This window comes from Macaca nemestrina, chromosome 9 (genome assembly GCF_043159975.1).
Source record: "Macaca nemestrina isolate mMacNem1 chromosome 9, mMacNem.hap1, whole genome shotgun sequence".
In the NCBI taxonomy this organism is placed as follows: domain Eukaryota; kingdom Metazoa; phylum Chordata; class Mammalia; order Primates; family Cercopithecidae; genus Macaca; species Macaca nemestrina.
Window position 1 is genome coordinate 63,690,064 of NC_092133.1, and position 20,301 is coordinate 63,710,364.

General features: G+C 37.7%; 1 protein-coding gene across 20 annotated transcripts in view; it reads right to left on the reverse strand.

Moving 5' to 3' along the window:
• LOC105466141 (catenin alpha 3) overlaps positions 1–20,301 on the reverse strand; it is a 1,883,635-nt gene that overhangs the window by 1,618,514 nt on the left and 244,820 nt on the right. For all 20 annotated transcript variants that reach the window (XR_011607352.1, XR_011607354.1, XR_011607355.1 and 17 more), the window contains one exon: positions 18,846–18,965. Coding sequence is in view for 16 of the 20 variants with exons in the window: in XM_071068753.1 (XP_070924854.1) it covers positions 18,846–18,965 (120 nt within the window). In the remaining 4 variants the exon portion in view is untranslated. The remainder of the gene's footprint in view (positions 1–18,845; positions 18,966–20,301) is intronic.

Here is a 20,301-nt window from a genome sequence, read left to right on the forward strand (position 1 = left end):
TTCATGAAGTGAAGTTCTCATGCTATGTTTTTCAGCTCCATCAGGTCATTTACGTTCTTCTCTAAATTGGTTATCCGAGTTAGCAATTCCTCTAACCTTTTTTCAAGGTTCTTCGTTTCCTTGCATTGGGTTAGAACACGCTCCTTTACGTCAGAGGAGTTTCTTATTACCCACCTTCTGAAGCCTACTTCTGTCAATTCATCAAATTCATTCTCTGTCCAGTTTTGTTCCGTTGCTGGCGAGGAGTTGGGATCCTTTGAAGGAGAGAGGCATTCTGGTTATTGGAATTTTCAGCCTTTTTGCCCTGGATTTTTCCTTATCTTCATGGATTTATCTACCTTTATTGGTCTTTGATGCTGGTGACCTTCGGATGGGGTTTTAGTGTGACTGTCCTTTTCAATGATGTTGATGCTATTCCCTTCTATTTGTTAGTTTTCCTTCTAATGGTCAGGCCCCTTTCCTGCAGTGCTGCTGGTGTTTGCTAGAGGTCCACTCCAGACCCTGTTTGGCTGGGTATCACCAGCGAAGGCTGGAGAACAGCAAAGATTGCTGCCTGTTCCTTCCTCTGGAAGCTTCATCCCAGAGAGGCACCCGCCAGATGCCAGCTGGAGCTCTCCTGTATGAGATGTCTGTCGACCCCTGCTGGGAAGTATCTCCCAGTCAGGAGGCATGGGGGTCAGGGACCCACTTGAGAAGGCAGTCTGACCCTTAGCAGAGCTCAAGCGCTGTGCTGGGAGAGCTGCTGCTCTCTTCAGAGCTGGGAGGCAGGAACATTTAAGTCTGCTGAAACTGCACCCACAGTCACCCCCTCCCCCAGGTGCTCTGTCCCAGGGAGATGAGTATTTTATCTATAAGCCCCTGACTGAGGCTGCTGCCTTCCTTTCAGAGATGCCCTGCCCAGAGAGGAAGAATCTAGAGAGGCAGTCTGGCTACAGTGGCTTTGCTGAGCTGCGGTGGGCTCCGCCCAGTTTGAAATTCCCACAGCTTTGTTTACATTGTGAGGGGAAAACTGCCTACTCAAGCCTCAGTAATGGCAGACACCCCTCCCTGCATCAAAGTCAAACGTCCCAGTTTGACTTCAGACTGCTGTGCTGGCAGTGAGAATTTCAAGTCAGTGGATATTAGCTTGTTGGGCTCTGTTGGGGTGGGATCCACTGAGCTATACCACTTGGCTCCCTGGCTTCAGCCCCCTTTCCAGGGGAGTGAACAGTTCTGACTCGCTGGCATTCCAGGCGCCAATGGGGTATGAAACAAAACTCCTGCAGCTAGTTTGGTGTTTGCCCAAACAGCCCCCCAGTTTTGTGCTTGAAACCCAGGGCCTTGGTGGCATAGGCGCCCAATGGAATCTCCTGGTCTGCGGGCTGCAAAGACCATGGTAAAAGCTTAGTATCTGGGCTGGAATGCACCGTTCCTCATGACACAGTCCCTCACGGTTTCCCTTGGCTAGGGGAGGTAGTTTCTCGACCCCTTGCACTTCCTGGGTGAAGCAGCGCCCCATCCTGCTTCGGCTTACCCTCTGTGGGCTGCACCTACTGTCTAACCAGTCCCAGTGAGATGAGCCGGGTACCTCAGTTGGAAATGCAGAAATCACCCACCTTCTGAATTGGTCTTGCTGGGAGCTACAGACCAGAGCTTTTCCTATTCGGACATCTTGCCCTATATGTCTATCCTAACTATTTTTTTATTATTCTGGCATGTGATTTCTCTCTTCTATTTAATGGTTTTCACAATCAATAAGCCTTAATGACAAATATCATAAAAATCAAATACTCTTCCTAAATAGCAAACATGAAACTGTCCAAACATGATAGTTTAGAGAGCAAAAATGCAAATTGTTCTTCAGCGTTACCAAGTTTTTCAGCCTACTGTAAGAGCTGGATCTTAGAGTGTGTTGACTGACTTCATATCACATATAGAATATATGCAAAAAGACCTTAAAAATGTAGAGTGATAAAATCTATTCCACATACATCCACATTCTTGGATATTCTCATCTTTAGTCTTCTCTCAAATTGATCCCCAACTGACATTAAAAAATTACTAACGTTTTATAGCAGCACTGTGCACAGCTCTTACATCCAGAGTAAGAAATAAACTTTTCCAAAACTGCTTAAAAACAGAGTAACATTCAGCTGGGTACAGGGGCTCCCACCTGTAATTCCAGCACTTTGGGAGGTCGAGGTGGGTGGATCACAAGGTCAGGAGATTGAGACCATCCTGGCTAACACAGTGAAACCCCATCTCTACCAAAAATACAAAAACTTAGCCGGGTGTGGTGGTGGGCGCCTGTAGTCCCAGCTACTCAGGAGGCTGAGGCAGAAGAATGGCGTGAACCTGGGAGATGGAGCTTGCAGTGAGCCAAGATCACACCACTGCACTCCAGCCTGGGCGACAGAGCAAGATTCTGTCTCAAAAAAAAAAAAAAAAAAGAAAAGAAAAAGAAAACACACACACACAGAGTAACATTTATTAGAAGAACATAGAGAAAAAAGAAATGCAGAGTAACAAAGATGCCAAGACATTCTCTATATCCATTAGGCCAGGTGTTTGGAGCAGAAGAAAAATGCAGAGTGACTGATACAAGTTACTCATGAGCACGAACCACTTGTTCACAAGTGGTACCTTACTTATCATACATTGCTTAATACCAAATCTAACTTAAGATTCCTTCCCTGGATAAACTGCCCATCATTTTTTTTATGGATCCCATTCTAGTCCATTATTTTAGCATAACAAAGGTCAAACATGTTAAGTATCTTAAACCCAGAGTTATTTACTCTGTTTTTAAGACAAAAAAGTTTCCTGATAGATTTCAAAGAGATTCCAAAAAGACAGCTTCCTCTAAGTTTAAAATAAGGTTCAGGTACTCTTAATTTATTTGCTTCCGTTTTGTCTTTGGATTTAATGTTTTCCATCCTAGGTAAAAATAAATTCCCCCAGTTGTTAAATGAATTTGATCTTCACTATGCCCAATCTTAATATATGGTAGAGATGTATGTTTATATTAGAGTGGGCAAAAGGCAAACTAAAACTTCCTGTCTGACTTTTTTCTTAACAAATCGTACACTGCTGCTTACCAAAACTTCTGTTTTCCACATAATGCTGTATCATATTCCCAGGACTTCCTGCTCTGACCCAAGGTGAGAAGCAATGCCTTTGTCCTAAGAAAATGAGCCTTTAGCTTAGGTTCAAACACTGACAACGAAGCCTGAAATTGGATACTTACCAGAATAATTTCCCATGTTTAGTTTCTCTAAATTCACAGATGATCATTATCAAACTTTCAAAAATATCATAACTATCCTCAATGACTTTAACATTAAAGTTGGGAAAATGACCAAAATTCAATTACCTTTAATTTTACAAATGCAAATTTAAGATGAAGACATAAATGTATCGCTATCAGTAATGACACATGTGGTGAACCATTTCATTCTGCACCAAAAGTACCTGGAAAGGCTTCAGTAACTCCCAATGTTTGGATGGGGAGCTTAGAACAATAGAGATAAATACTAATATCAAAATGAGAGAGAGGAAAATTATGATTTCTTCATTAAGCAAACAATAAAGTTAAAACAAAATATGCAATTTAAACTTCAAAGCACAAAAAGAATTCTTCAAAATATTCTAGACATTTTCATCCCGTAAGTACTCCGTATCAACAATCAACACCACACTTGGAAAATCAGCCACAAGTCAGCTGTTAATGCTGTGTGGATGCAACCACAGATCATTACCTACTTAATTGTGTATATATCTAATAGGCTCATACAGCTCTTTTGGAACAAAGGTTTTATAATGGAGTAGATGATAAATACTGAACTATAGTGCTACCAGGTGCTATAATAATATGAGCAGAATTTATATAGAGAAGTTTAGCCTGTATTAATGCTGTATACTAACGTAGAAAAAAAGATTTAAAATCAGGTTTGTAATAATACAGTTAAAAAAGAAATGCAATGTTTATTACAGGTTGATATTGTGGCATCTTGCTAAAATCCCATAAGTGATACTAAAAACATTAAGCTAAATATAGTTTATTTGGTCAATGAATGCAACTGTCAGTTGACCACAGAAGAAAAGCTATTTACATTGTAAAAATTTAAAGGCATCCAATCTAAAATTTAATGTTGACTCTGAAGAATATCAATTAGATTAATTTATATTTTCTGTCATTTGAAACTAGAGTGTATGAAAGTAAACCTGTATACACAGATACTCTTCTAAATCATTGAACAAAATATGAACAAAAACCAGCAACACTACTCCATCTTCTGGTGACATTTTCCCTTACCTAGATGTATTTCAGCATAAGTGTTTCTAGTGCTGTCACATTTGGAGCATGAGATAGGGTATAAAAGCTGAATAGCTTCTTCCTAAATAGCAAACATGAAACTGTCCAAACATGATAGTTTAGAGAGCAAAAATAAGTATGCCTTAAAAAAAATAAAAGGACAAACTGAACTCATTACATATTAAATTCGCCCTCAGGTAATTAGGCCTCAGGTAATCAGCCCCTAACAAACAGCTTAACATCTACAAAAGGCTGCATGACTTTGTGTGCCTGTTTGAAGCTCTGCTGGAAGCTGAACTGTTGGTCTCAGCTAAGCATCCTCAACACTTCCTTTGAATTTTAGCCAATAGTGCCCTAGGCATGCTTCTAGCACTACTATTAACAAGAAAGCTGTAGTTGAAGCAGCAGTCTTTTTGCCTGACAAGGACACTGTAACAGTCGTTGTGATGTTTCTGATTGTGTACACAGGTAGAGATGTATAGCTTGGATACATAAATTTAATATGAATGTATTTGAGATTATAATTTTTATTAGTTGCATAGTAAATATGTGACTAAGCTTGCCTTTCTGGAACAAATGCTGCTGAGTCAATACCAGACAGTCCCATGATCAGTTTGGCCAAGTCACAGTGGACACTCCAGGGCTAAAGTATCACATTTTTACTCTTCTTCTGCTCCCTGTACCTTAGTCTCAGCTGTTCCCATGTTCAATCTCTTTAGCTAGATTAACAAAAGAAAAGAATGAAGACTCAAATAAAACCAGAAATAAAAGAGGAAACATTAGAACTGATACCACAGAAATACAAAGAATCATAAAAGACTACTGGGAACAATTATATGGCAACAAATTGGATAACTTAGAAGAAATGGATAAATTCCTAGACACATACAAACTACCAAGATAAAAAAAATGAAGAAATGGAAAATCTGAATAGACTAATAATGAGTAAGAAAATTAAATCAAGGCCGGGTGTGGTGGCTCACACCTGTAATCCCAGCACTTTGGGAGGCTGAAGCAGGTGGGATCACAAAGTCAGGAGTTCAAGATCAGCCTGGCCAACATGGTAGAACCCTGTCTCTACTAAATACAAAAATTAGCTGGGCATGGTGGTGCATGCCTGTAATCCCAGCTACTCGGGAGGCTGAGGCAGAAGAATTGCTTGAACCAGGACCTGGGAAGCATAGGTTGCAGTGAACGAGAGCACGCCACTGTACTCCACCCTGAGCTACAAAGGGAGATTCCATCTCAAAAAAAAAAAATAGAAAGAAAGAAAAAGAAAATTAAATAAATAATTTAAAAGTCTCTCATCAAAGGAAAGTCCAGGATCTGATGACTTCACTGCTGAATTCAACTAAAATTTAAAGAAGAACTAATACCAATTCTCAAATTCTTCCAAAAAACTGAAGAGGAGGGAATACTACTAACTCATTTTATGAGACCAACATTACCCTGACACCAAAGTCAGGCAAGGAGGCTACAAGAAAAGAAAATTACAGGCCAATATTCCTGATGCACAAACATGCAAAACTCCTCAACAAAATAATAACAAACTTCAAAAGACCATTCGCCATGATCAAGTGGTACACCACATTAACACAATGGAAAACAAAAATCATATAAACAACTCAATAGATGCAGAGAAAGAATTTAACAAAATTCAACATACTTTCATGATAAAAACCGTTCAACAAATTAGATATAGAAGTAATGTATTTCCTTTTTTTTTTTTTTTTTTAGATGGAGTCTTGCTCTATCACTGAGGCTGGAGTACAGCGGCACAATCTCAGCTCATTACAACCTCCACCTCCCAGGTTCAAGCAATTCTCCTTCCTCAGATTCCCGAGTAGCTGGGATTACAGGCCCACACCACCAAACCTGCTAATTTTTGTATTTTTATTAGAGACAGGGTTTCACCATGTAGGCCAGGCTGGTCTCAGACTCCTGACCTCAACTGATCCACCCACCTCAGCATCCCAAAGTGTTGGGATTACAGGCATGAGCCACTGCGCCTGGCAGAAGGAATGTATTTCAACACAATAAAGGCCATATTTCACAAGCCCACAGTTAACGTTATGCTCAATAGTGAAAAGTTGAAAGCTTTTCTTCTAAGATCAGAAACAAGACAAGCATGCCCACTCTTGCCACTTGTATTCAACATATTACTAGAAGTCCTAGACAGAGCAATGAGACAAGAAAAAGAAATAAAAGGCAGGAAAGAAAGGTAGAAGTTAAATTGTCCCTGTTTGGAAATGACATGATCTTATATGTGGAAAACCCTAAAGACTCAACCAAAAAACTTTTAGAACTAATAAATGAATTCAATAAAGTTGCAGGATACAAATCAACATGCAAAAATCAGTAGCATTTCTATAAACTAACAACAAACTATCTGAAAAAGAAAACAATTCCATTTACAATAGTTACAAAAAATAAAATAAAATGTTTAGGAATAAATTTAACCAAGGAGGTGAGAGTTATATACACTAAAAACTATACATCATAGATGAAAGAAATTGAAGAAGGCACAAATAAATGGAAAGATATCCCATGATCATAAGTCAGAAGAATTAACATTGTTAAAACTGCTGTACTACCCAAAACGACCTACAGATTCAATAAACCCATCAAAATAGCAACAACATTTTTCACAAAAATAGAAAAAAAATCCTAAATTTACATAACACTATAAAAAATTCCATATAGCTAAAGTAATCTGAAGCAAGAAGAACAAAGCAGGAGACATCACACTTCTTAATTTCAAATTATATTACAAAGCTATAGTAATCAAAACAGTATGGTACTGGCAGAAAAACAGATACATAGACCAAAGGAACACAAGAGAAAGACCAAAAATAGACACATACATATACAGTCAACTAATTTTTGACAAAGATGCCAAGAATACACAATGTGGAAAAGAGAGTTTCTTCAGTAAGTGGGGTTGGGAAAACTGAATATCCACATGCCAAAAAATAAATTTATGTTTATCCTACAACATAAACAAAAATTAACTCAAAATGAGTTAAAGCTGGAAACATAAGACCTAAAACCATAAAACTACTATAAGAAAACAAAGAGGAAATGCTGTATGACATTGGTTGTCACAATATATTTTAATATGACACCATAAGCACCAGCAACAAAGGCAAAAAGTCAGGTAGCATGATGCCTCCAGCTTTGTTCTTTTGGCTTAGGATTGTCTTGGCAATGCGGGCTCTTTTTCAGTTCCATATGAACTTTAAAGTAGTTTTTTTCCAGTTCTGTGAAGACAGTCATTGGTAGCTTGATGGGGATGGCATTGAATCTATAAATTACCTTAGGCAGTATGGACATTTTCACATATTGATTATTCCTATCCATGAGCATGGAATGTTCTTCCATTTGTTTGTGTCCTCTTTTATTTCTTTGAGCAGTGGTTTGTAGCTCTCCTTGAAGAGGTCCTTCACATCCCTTCTAAGTTCGATTCCTAGGTATTTTATTCTGTTTGTAGTAATTGTGAATGGAAGTTCACTCATGACTTGGCTCTCTGTTTGTCTGTTATTGGTGTATAGGAATGCTTGTGATTTTTGCACATTGATTTTGTATCCTGAGACTTTGCGGAAGTTGCTTATCAACTTAAGGAGATTTGGGGATGAGATGATGGGGTTTTCTAAATATAAAATCATGTCATCTGTAAACATGGAGAATTTGACTTCCTCTTTTCCTAACTGAATATGCTTTGTTTCTTTCTCTTGCCTGATTGCCTTGGCCACAACTTCCAACACTATGTTGAATAGGAGTGATGAGAGAGGGCAATATTGTCTTGTGCCGGTTTTCAAAGGGAATGAATTCTTCCAGTTTTTGCCCATTCAGTATGATATTGGCTGTGGGCTTGTCATAAATAGCTCTTACTATTTTGAGATATGTTCCATCAATACCTAGATTATTGAGAGTTTCTAGAGTGAAGGGCTTTTGAATTTTGTCAAAGGTCTTTTCTGCATCTATTGAGATAATCATGTGGTTTTCGTCGTTGGTTCTGTTTATATGCTGAATTATGTTTATTGATTTGCATATGTTGAACCAGCCTTGCATCCCAGGGATGAAGACAACTTGATCCTGGTGAATAAGCTTTTTGACGTGCTGCTAGATTCAGCTTGCTAGTATTTTATTGAGGATTTTCACATCGATGTTCATCAGGGATATTGGCCTAAAATTCTCTTTTTTTGTTGTGTCTCTGCCAGGCTTTGGTATCAGGATGATGCTGGCCTCATAACATGAGTTAGGGAGGATTCCCTCTTTTTCTATTGATTGGAATAGTTTCAGAAGGAATGGTACCAGCCTCTCTGAGTACTGTGAATCTGTCTGGTCCTGGACTTTTTTTGGTTGGTATGCTATTAATTATTGCCTCAATTTCAGAGCCTTATTTTGGTCTATTCAGAGATTTAACTTCTTTCTGGTTTCGTCTTGGGAGGGTGTCAGTGTCCAGCAATTTATCCATTTCTTCTAGATTTTCTAGTTTGCCTAGAGATGTTTATAGTATTCTCTGATGGTAGTTTTTATTTCTGTGGGATTGGTGGTGATATCCCCTTTATCATTTTTTATTACATCTCTAAGTAGACATTTTTCTAAGGAAGACATACAAATGGCCAATAGATATATAAAAAGGTGCTCAACATCACTAATCATCAAAGTAATGCAAATCAAAACAAAATAAGATACCACCTCACAGTTGTTTGGATGGCTATTACCAAAAAACAAAAGATAACAAGTGGGCCGGGCGCGGTGGCTCAAGCCTGTAATCCCAGCACTTTGGGAGGCCGAGACGGGCGGATCACGAGTTCAGGAGATCAAGACCATCCTGGCTAACACGGTGAAACCCCGTCTCTACTTAAAAATACAAAAAACTAGTCGGGCGAGGTGGCAGGCGCCTGTAGTCCCAGCTACTCGGGAGGCTGAGGCAGGAGAATGGTGTAAACTCGGGCGGCGGAGCTTGCAGTGAGCTGAGATCCGGCCACTGCACTCCAGCTTGGGCGACAGAGCGAGACTCCGTCTCAAAAAAAAAAAAAAAAAAAAAAAGATAACAAGTGTTGGTGAGTGTGATCATAAATGGGAACACTTGTACAGAAATGGGAACCTTGGTGGGAATGTAAATTGGTATAGCCACTATGCACAGTAGTATGAAGGTTCCTAAAATATATTTAAAAAATAGAACTACTATATGATCCAGCAACCCCACTTCTGAGTATATATCCAAAGGAAATGAAATCAGTATTTTAAGAGATATCTGCACTTTCATGTTCATTGCAGCATTATTCATGATAGTCAAGATATAGAAACAACCTAAGTGCCTAGGATATACTTTAAAGGTTTAGAGGACACAGGATTCTAGAAATTGTCAATAAATCAAAATTCCATTACAGTAGAAAACTACAAAATTATGCACTTTCTGTATTATTTGTGTATCCATGATAAAGTGGTGGAACCATATGATGCTTATAAGTCCTTCCTTTGTCTACAGCATTGTAATATTATTGCATTTTATTCTTTTTTTAAAAAAAAGGCACCACTGAATTATTTTCACTTACTGGCACCTCAATGCCTAATACAGTATATTCATATGTATAGATAAATGTTAAAAGTATCTTTGTTGTTCCTGCAGTTTAATATGAATTTCCTGGATTATTCCGTAGTCCGGATGCAACAAGGTTCCTACAGACTCAAGAAAGTCCATACCCTTTCTGGTACTCCTTTCATCCTGGTAGAAAATTCTATTCTACTTCAGATTCCTAGGGCTCAATCTGAAAGAGCAGAACTCCCACCTGGAGGGCAAGCATAATCAGAAAGAAGTGGACTTCACTGAAAAGTCAATTGTGCTGCAGCCCCATTTCAGTCCTTTGTTGTACATTTCTGTGAACACTCAAAGAAGTTCACTCCTTTCTTCTTGAGTAGGAAAGTGGAAATGTAGAGTGGCTGGAGGCTTGCGTTTTAGAGAAGACTCCACCCACATCTTTTATTAAGGGGACTCTGAGGGACTCCTCTATTCCATATGTCCCTGGAAAGAGGAGAGAGTGTCACTATTCAACCACCTGGCAAGGGTCCAGTAAAGAAAATGCACCTCAAGACACAGGATATAGCAGAAGTATGTTTTTCCTGGAGAGAATGGGGCTCACTTCCACAAAGGCTGCCATCAGAGTCTCTCATTATAGCCATATATAAGCAAGGCCTCCCAATCCATTAACCCCAATGAAATAAACTGAATGCCCTGGCTTTGTTTTAACATTAGAAGAGATTTCTGCAACCAGTCCAATCTCAGGATCATGCAGCTTTTCAAACAGGAAAAGAATGCTTTTCATACCATAGGTCTTCTCTTGGTTTCAGGATACAAACAAGATACCAAGAATCAACAGAGGGCTCACCAAAGAACCAAAGGTTATGAGAACACATCATTTCCTATTGTTGTCCGAACTCTGTCATTAGCAAAGTATGCGGCCTTGTACAAGATATTTAATCTCTTTGCACCTCATTTTTCTCATCTTTAAAATAAAATATGTGGGGCTGGGCACAGTAGTTCACCCCTGTATTCCTAGCACTTTGGGAGGCTGAGATGGGTGAATCGAGTTTGAGACCAGCTTGGGCAACATGGCAAAATCCTGTCTCTACTAAAAATACAAAAAAACCAACCAGGCATGGTGGTGGACGCCTGTAATTCCAGCTACCTGGGAGGCTGAGGCAAGAGAATCAATTGAAGCCAGGAGGCAGAGGTTGCAGTGAGCTGAGATTGTGCCACTGCACTCCAGCCTGGGTGACAAAGCAAGAATGTCTCAAAAATAAAAATAAAATAAAATAAAACAGTTAGGTTAGATGAATTCAAAAGATTCTTTACTTGGTTTAAGGTTCTCTACTATAGCATACCCTCTGTAGCTTGCATCTTAAACCACCAAAGGTCATAATCTTAGTACTGAAAGATTACCTTCTTTTCATGCACAGATCACTTTCAAAGTGCAAAACAGACTAGAGAAGACATTTTCAGAGGTAACTTGTCTATTATTTCTCCTCAATACCAACTTTTATTGACAACCTTAGGTATGTCAATAAAAGACATGTACAAATAAGCACCATATTGATGCAAACACTGAAGTTTATTTTTGTTTTTGTTGTTGTTGTTGTTTTGCCATCTCTGGAATTCCTATCAGCATTGTAAATTTTGAAATAACCCATAACAAAGAATTAACTATTTCAATAAACATTCTCCACTATAAAGTAGCTATAAGCTGCCCACAAGGCAAACTATTGTATAGCAAACAACCATGTAAAACTTAATAAATCTTCTCTGGTGCATGAAAATCAGCTAACGCTTGACTCAACAGCTTTCTACCTAAGTGCCACCAATAAACTGAGCCCCAGAGACAACAGATGGAAACAGAATAGCAAACCTTAGGAATTAAAAGATGTCTCTATAATGTTTTTACTTTGCTAATTTAATAGAAGACACTTAGTTGTCATGACCATTAACTATCCAGTGTGGAAATCAAATTTTGGAAGGAGGACAAATGTATAATATACATCATTTTAATCATTCATTTTAAAATAAAGGCAAGTTTCTTTTTTTTTTTTTTTTTTTTTTTTTGAGACGGAGTCTCGCTCTGTCGCCGAGGCTGGAGTGCAGTGGCGCGATCTCGGCTCACTGCAAGCTCCGCCTCCCGGATTCACGCCATTCTTCTGCCTCAGCCTCCCGAGTAGCTGGGACTACAGGCGCCCACAACCGCGCCCGGCTAATTTTTTGTATTTTTAGTAGAGACAGGGTTTCACCGTGGTCTCGATCTCCTGACCTTGTGATCCGCCCGCCTCGGCCTCCCAAAGTGCTGGGATTACAGGCGTGAGCCACCGCGCCCGGCCGCAAGCTTCTTACATTAAAAAATCCACATGTTTTTTTTCTTTAGACTGTAACTATAGAAAAACAAATCACCCTATAAAGATCTGTAGTTTATGAAGCAGTGAAAATGGTCAAATGGTTATTGCAGTAAGCTAGAAATTAGGAAATGTGAATATTAATTCTAAATTTGTTACTGACTCAGGATGACCTTGCATGATGCATCCAACCTTCTTTTCTCTGTATCAGAAAACTAAAGAATAAATGTAACATCACATTCTTTTTTCCTTTGGGACAAACAACTGTGTACAATTGAATAAAAATGAAATTGTATATGTAGTGGCTAGAATAAAATATGTTTGGGTTGGTTTGAACTTAGCACAGTGTTTAATAATTCAACATTTTTTATACTTGTGCAATAAATTTTTAAATGATGTCTGAAATGCTTTGAAATCTTCAGAAACAGGTTTATAAATGGCATAAATAATCATTTTATTTGATCTGGCAAATAAGATATAGAATACCACCTAAAATATACCTGAATATTTTAATATAGCAGTCCTTGGTTCACTTACCCTTAAAAGAAATAATTCAATCAGAATTCTTTCAAGACAGTTAGATTAATTACAGAAGAAGGAAAAAAAGAATCTCCCCCCAATTGAGCAATTAACATGCTTCATCTTACAAAGGCCACTGAAGTTAATCCATGGCTATAGAACTATTGCTCTAGAAACTTAGCACCTCCCCTTAGTACTCACTGAGTCCAGCTCCCACTTACACCCTTTCTTAGACTGCATCTAAACAATTCCAGATACATATGTTCTTTTTTATTTTATTGATTTATTTATTTTTCGAGATGGAGTTTTGCTCTTGTCACCCAGGCTTGAGTGCAATGGTGTGATCTCGGCTCACTGCAAACTCTGCCTGGGTTCAAGCGATTCTCCTGCCTCAGCCTCCCAAGTAGCTGCGATTACAGTCACCCGCCAACATGCCCAGCTAATTTTTTGTATTTTTAATAGAGACGGGGTTTCTCCATGTTGGTCAGGTTGGTCTTTATTTTTAAAGGTCTTAAAGAAAATATATTTACAACTCCGTTTTAATGTTAGCCCCAGTGGAAAGTTAGTCCCTACCTTATAAGGTCCTTACAGATAAGCAATTCCCAGTGCAATATTATTCTAGCTGATTCATTACATTTTTCTTGCTAAGCAAGTCCTTACATGGTTGAAGGACACTATTGGAATTCATCAACTTTTTCTTCTCTATATGCTATAGTACAACTGCAAGCCTAGCACTATTTAGTTTCATTTTCTAAGCACTTCTTCCATAGGATCCCTACATTGTTGTCTTGTATCCTCAGAGTTCTCAAGTTCCCAGGGTAAGCCTAAGAGTATTTTCTATGTGGTCAGTCATTCTCTATCTAGAATTTTATTTTTTTGTTTTGAAATATTTGATTGACAAAGATTGAATATATTCAAAGTGTGCAACAAGATGATTTGAGAGATATATACACATTGCATAATGATTACCACAATCAAATTAACACATCTATCATCACTCATGCTGTTTATTAGGTCCTGAGAACTTGTTCATCTTATAAGTGAAAATGTGTACCCTTTGATCAATATCTAGTGATTTCCTCCACCCACCAATGCCTGGAAACCACCCCTCTACTCTCTGCCTCTCTGAGTTTGACATTTTTAGATTCCACATATAAGTAAGACCATACAGTATGTATATTTCTGTGTCTGGATTATTTTGCCTAGCAAAATGTCTTCCAGGTTCAACCACGCTATTGCAAAGGCAGGATTTCCTTCCTTTTTAAGGCTAAATAATATTTCATTGCATATATGTATACCACATTTTCGTTATTCATCTGTCAATAGACACTTAGGTTGTTTCCATATCTTGGCTGTTGTGAATAATGCTGCAATGAATGTGGGGGTGCAGCTATCTCTTCAAGATACTGATTCCATTTTCTTTGGATATATACCCAAAAGTAAGATTGACAGGTCTTATGATAGCTCTATTTTATATTTTTTAGCAACCTCTATACTTTTTCTGAAATGACTATACCAATTTACATTCCCAACAATGTGCAAAGGTTTCCTTTTCTCCACATCATCACCAACTCCTGTTATCTCTTGTCTTGTACACCTGTTAGGATGGCTATCATTAAAAAGATAAGAGATAACAAGTAGAATTTTATTTTTCAATAGAAGAATGTTAACCCTCAGTCATTTTTATCAAATAAATTTTATCTAACTTATTTCTATTTTTTTCTTTTATATAAAAGATTTTTTAAATTCAATTTTTATCCCAAGGTATTATGTACCCTTCTGGCTTTGAAATTATCTAAAAGGGGTCACACACCCAATTTAGTAAAAGAAAAAAAAGCAGTTGTTCACTCCTGAGCATCATCACTAACAAAGTATCATGTGCTGAACAATACCTGGAAGCATAAGGGAAGTCTGGGTATATAGAATGTAATTATTAACCTGAATTGGATGTTAGCCAGAACACTGGACCCACTTCCCCCAGCAGATTGTCATAGTACAAGTCCTCAGTACATTAACTGCCCATCAAGAGACACCACCTTAGAAACATATTAGAACCAAATGTTGCAGCTCCCTTCTCAAGAGGTGTCAACATGTTCTTTTTGTTACATAGATCACCAACTGCTAGACTATGTATGTCCAAAAACATTCTATGCCATATGTTCAGAACAGTGCTGGACCCTATGTACAGCACAGAAGTATACAAAATAAAGAACATATCCATATCCCTTATGGAACTTACAACCTATTTAAGAAAATGGACAAAACATTATAATAGCTACCAGTTATACTAAACACATATCAGGTGCAATGTTAAGTCCTTTATACATATTTTATAGGACTTACTTTATACTTGATATATTGTTTCCTCAAAACAAGCTGTTTAAGTTAGGGGTTATTTTTCTGATGCTTTTTAAAAAGAAACTCAGGTGCCCAGTACAAACAGTCTAACCAGGTTTGGGTAACTACAAAGCTCACACTCTAATCACTGTACGACATAGATTCTCAATGAGTATATCATCAATCAGATGCTAAAATGTATGACACAGATAAAAGCTAAGAATGGCAAAGAGTGAAGAGTTAACATATTGACTAGAGGTCACAGGAGGAGGTGATACGAGGGAGGCTAGACTTCAGTTTGACTTTAAAGAATGATTTAAGTACATAAAATCAAAGGGGCTGTATATTCTAAATACCAAGTTATATAAACCTTGTGGACAGGTCAGAAGGCAAGAATAGCATGCCGGGAGGAGAGAGACAAGAATCAGATATGTGATGTGTTTCAACATGCATGTAGGTCTGAAGTGCAATAATTTAATTTTACTTATTTTTGTATCAATGTGTAAATGTGCTTTAGTCTATATAATATTCAACTCAATAATGTCAACTTTATTTTATATCAAAAGACTTCAGAAGCCTCTGGAAATGGATGTGTTTTATAATGTTATTATAAGTTTTAAGGGTAGATAAAGAGAGGAATGAATTACATTCGAGTCCACATTATCAAACCTTATTTTGTTTTACTCCACAAAATGAAAGCTCTAAAGAAAGCTCTTGATTTACAAGCACTCAAATTAATACATAAATCTGGGATCAATGTAATAACTGGAACTTGCTATTACCATTCCTATGTCACACCAACTAGAAGGATGAAAACCAAGCAGTTCAAGAAGATAAACTCCAAGACTGTACCTGCCTTTTGATAGTAAGAACCAAAAGAGTGTCTAGATTCTCCAGTTAATCCTGCTTTGTCATCTGTTTACTTCAGGCTGACTCCTCCCGGTAAATCCACCACCTCACGTATCACAACCTCCTCTCTCACCTTTTCCAATCAAAGCTATTTCAACATTAGTCTTTCTGAAAGTAGGAAAATGTAGAGATGCTTGTACCCAAGGAATAGCTGATGCACCGGCACTCCTCTTTTAAATAAATAAATGCTAAGTTCATACCTAGGAAAGAAAACACAGTAACCTCAGAAAAACAGAGGTGAGAGAACGGAGCAAAGCACTCCAGTAGTCTATCTTGTGCCGAGAAAGAAATCTCTCAAAAATCTCTCAAAAATGTTAAAAATATCATAGAAGGGGACAGAAAATAAAACCTAATGGATGACTCCAATAAAATAATTATAGTCAATTCATTGGAAATCCATAATTCAGAGTTAACACTGGCATTTTCTGTTTCTTTTAAAAAATGGATAGAAGAATAAAATGTGTTAGGAGAAAACCTCAATAATACATAGGGGCAAGGTACAATCTCTCAGCCCGTGGTATCCAGGAAGCGAAAGGCTTATGCTCTTTTGAATTTTAAAAATGTAGCAAAACACATTGATTTTAATTGCCTATAATCTGAGGTCAAACCTTTTGGCATGGTTCTTTGTTCATAGCAACACCACCACCAATAATATTTACTGAGGATTTGCCATGAGTCAGATACTGTTGTGAGCACTGGAGAGGATACAGCATTAAAGGTGACAGACGAGGCCCTGTCCTTATGGAGCTTATGTTCTGTCCCAATGCGGAATGACAAATATGGTTGGACCAGGGAACAAACCATGACTAATTCTCTAACACAAAGAATACTGTCTTATAAAGAGGAAACTTTCTTGCTAAATTGGCAATTTTACAGAGATCTGAATCTTTTCTATTAGAAGAAAAACACTTTCTGGTGTGTGCTTAATCAGGTTTTGGAGCTTCAAAGGAATAGAATGAGAGATAAAAGACAAATCCCACCAAGCTAGAGAAGAGCTGATGTTCTGACCCTTTGACCCTGCCCATCAAGAAGACATAACACTCCAGGTTTGAAGTCAGACTTGATTTAGATTTGAAGCCCAGTTTCATGCCTTATTAGCTCCATGACCTTAGGCATGTTACTTAACTTCCTTAACAGTTTTCTCATCTGTAAAATGGTGCTAATAAAAGCCAGCTCACTGTATTGTTATAAGCATTTAAAGATTTCATTCATAAATGTTTAAATCATACCACGTGGCATATGCATTTCATTTAATAAATAGTATAGATGATTTATATATGCATATATATATACACACACTCCATATGCTCATCTTTTCTTTACGCACATATAATTTACCCACCTATCCTCAATGCCATTCTCCCAGAGTTCTACCCTTCTGCCCTTGAGGTATTTACCTTCTTCCAAATTCACAATTAGCTAGTAAAAGAATCCAATCACTGAAAATGTGTTAATGAGAAAGGATAACAGAAGAGTACAGTGACTACTGCCTGCCAGCTCAAAGACCCCTCCGTGGAAGGTTTCGGAAACAAAACTGTACTAAAAGTTGCATAGGCCAGAGGAGTGACTCTGGTGTGAATGCTAAGCAGCATCCTCTGGGGGTTTGTTGTAGTAGCACTCAGTAACCATCAAGTGCTAATACCGAGACCCTCATTAATTTTTAAAAAAAACAAAATTTAAATGGACATTGTATCCTTTTTCATGTAAATTAATGTATGTGCAAAAGTAATGTATTTGTCCTGGAACATTCTATAAAATAAATATAACCCCTAGGAAAACAGGACCATAGAAAGGTTAAATGTCCATGTAACATCTGTGATAGAGCAATACCTAGAACACAATTCTCTTTTTGGCCCAATAATTCTAGACCATATCATGTTGACTTCATGAGATTTAACTAAGTATAGAAAGTTCCGCGTTGAAAACCTTCATCCAAAAGGATCCAAAGCTTGTGAATTAGGCAATGGCAAGAATGCCAAGCCCTTTGCTACGCTAAGAGGAAAGTCTCTCAAGTGATCGACTCGATGCCTGGCCATGCAAGTCAGACATTTAGTCATTTTTCTAGACGCTATCCATCATGGAGCACATTCCCCAATTTCATGCAACCTCATTTAAACGTCTAACTGCCTATTCTGATCAGAATAAACCTTTGGTGGAAGTAAAAGCTTGACAATGCTGACACCTAGTGGCTGTGAAGAAACTGGAGCAGATCCAGTCTAGGAAGAGTAGCGAGCTACTGTGGTAGTGTCTACAAAACACACAGCATTTAATCATGATGAATATTCGGTTATAAAGTACAAATTCTAAAACAAACTCTATAAAAGTTTATTTCAGCTCTCTATTTATCTTGGGGCCTACAAAAGGAGGCAATAAAAACCGTGCATTTGAAAAGCAAATTTTCCTTCTATCTTCCACACTTAGCAAATTACTCATCTTCAAAGGTCAAACAAAACTAAAGATCGATTCACATTTTGGCATATTTATGACTATTTTCCTTAATATTGCATGTATACCCACAACCTTATCCTAGTCTTAAGGTGATTTTTCTCCCCAGGTCAAATATAAAAGCCAACTGGCCAAGCCATTATAGAGATTTCCTTTATGCCGCTGAAGTGTCCCTAGTCAAAGGGTAGCTGGATTTTCACAAACCAGCAGGAATTTTTTTTAAGCGAGGTATAAGGACACATGTGGAAACCCCTAAAGTATACATCTAAAAGCAAGGACCACATTGAACACTGTGGGAAGCCATATGAACACAGCAGATCAGCACAACACAACCTGTTTCTGCTCTAACCATTAGAAGATAAGTTTCCTCAGACCCACCTGCACCTGTGACAGGCAGGATGGCAGGAAGCCTAAAGTGTTCATCTCCTCCACCAAGGAGAGCTCTGACCCCTACCTGCTGACGTTTGAAGGCTAAATAATCCAAATTTTCCAGCTCCTTCCCAAGCTTCTGGTAGGTTTTCTGGAGGTCGGATTTGTTGGCAACATTTTTGAGAGACTCAAATGTCCTTTGAAACTGAAATTGAAAACAAAAGCAGATCATTAGGATAGCAGCAGATTTTTCTCAAATTCTCAACTCGCTAACACAAAGAGTTGATAATGAGCCTCAGTTTCTCCCATTCATACTACAGTGATAACAAATGCTAGCTAATTATCTTCCAATGAAATAATTAGGGACACACAAAGAGTTATAAACCGTATTCTAAGTATAATCAACATTATTGCATGCATGAGAAGCCTGTTTAGTCTTCATTCTAACAAAAAAGCATACTTCGTTTAAAAAAATAAAAAAGAAAGTTCATCTTTTAAGATACACTTCTGCTTTTAAATTTTTTAAAAAGCACAGTGAATGTATAATTTCAAATCATAATAAGGAAGCATTAAAGAGTGCTCACATTTCAATCATAGAAACAAACAAATTTATGAAAATGTAGTTGCTTACATGATATTTTGCTATAATGGCATGGGATCTGGCTTGCCTCTATAATAATATCTATGCAGAATAGGTTACCCAACAAACTTCAGCAAGGAAGATCTCTCAGAGCTTGTATTTTGAGAAGGAAGGAAAACAACATTTTGATGATCAAAGCATATGTGGCATGTTCAGCAAACATTTATTCATTTCTGCTCTATAACACAGATGAGCTATGAGCAGAAAGAGAGTTCTGATCAGTTCTGCTGAATCAGAATGCTCCCATTCTTTTTAAATCAGGTACTAGATAAATACAAAGGTGAAAAATTGCAACAAACTACAGAATGCTGTCTGCAACTAATAATTAATTAAGCAAAGGAAGCTCACAAGAAATTGGATTCTTGGTTTATTTTAGTAAATTAGAACATACTTTGGAGGGTTAGTGACTGAAAATGTCAAGTAATGTAATTTGCAAGACATTTGCATTTGCTCTCTCTTTATGTCATTTATTTCCCATATTCTCACTCTGTGCCATTAGACAGATTTCTCCAGATAGAGACTTGACCATCTTAAACACACCAGAACTCCACTGTGACTATATGCCATGAGACAGGCTAATAAGATTTTATAGAATATAATTAAGTTTCCAGGGAAATTATTTGACCCTTCCTATATCAAACTCTATGAAATAAATCATATTAAAATGGCATTCTACTGAATTAAATCCCTAATATCAAGAAAGTAACATGTTTATCTCAATCCAAGGTGACAGAGGGAAAAGAAACGGGAAATAACAGTGCTAAGATTCCATGACAGGACATTAAATTAAATTCAACAAATAATCATTTAGAACCTATATGCACAAGGCACTATGAATATAAAAGACATTTCCTGCCCTGAAGGAACTTAGACCATTGGAGAAACTAGACATGAAATTCGG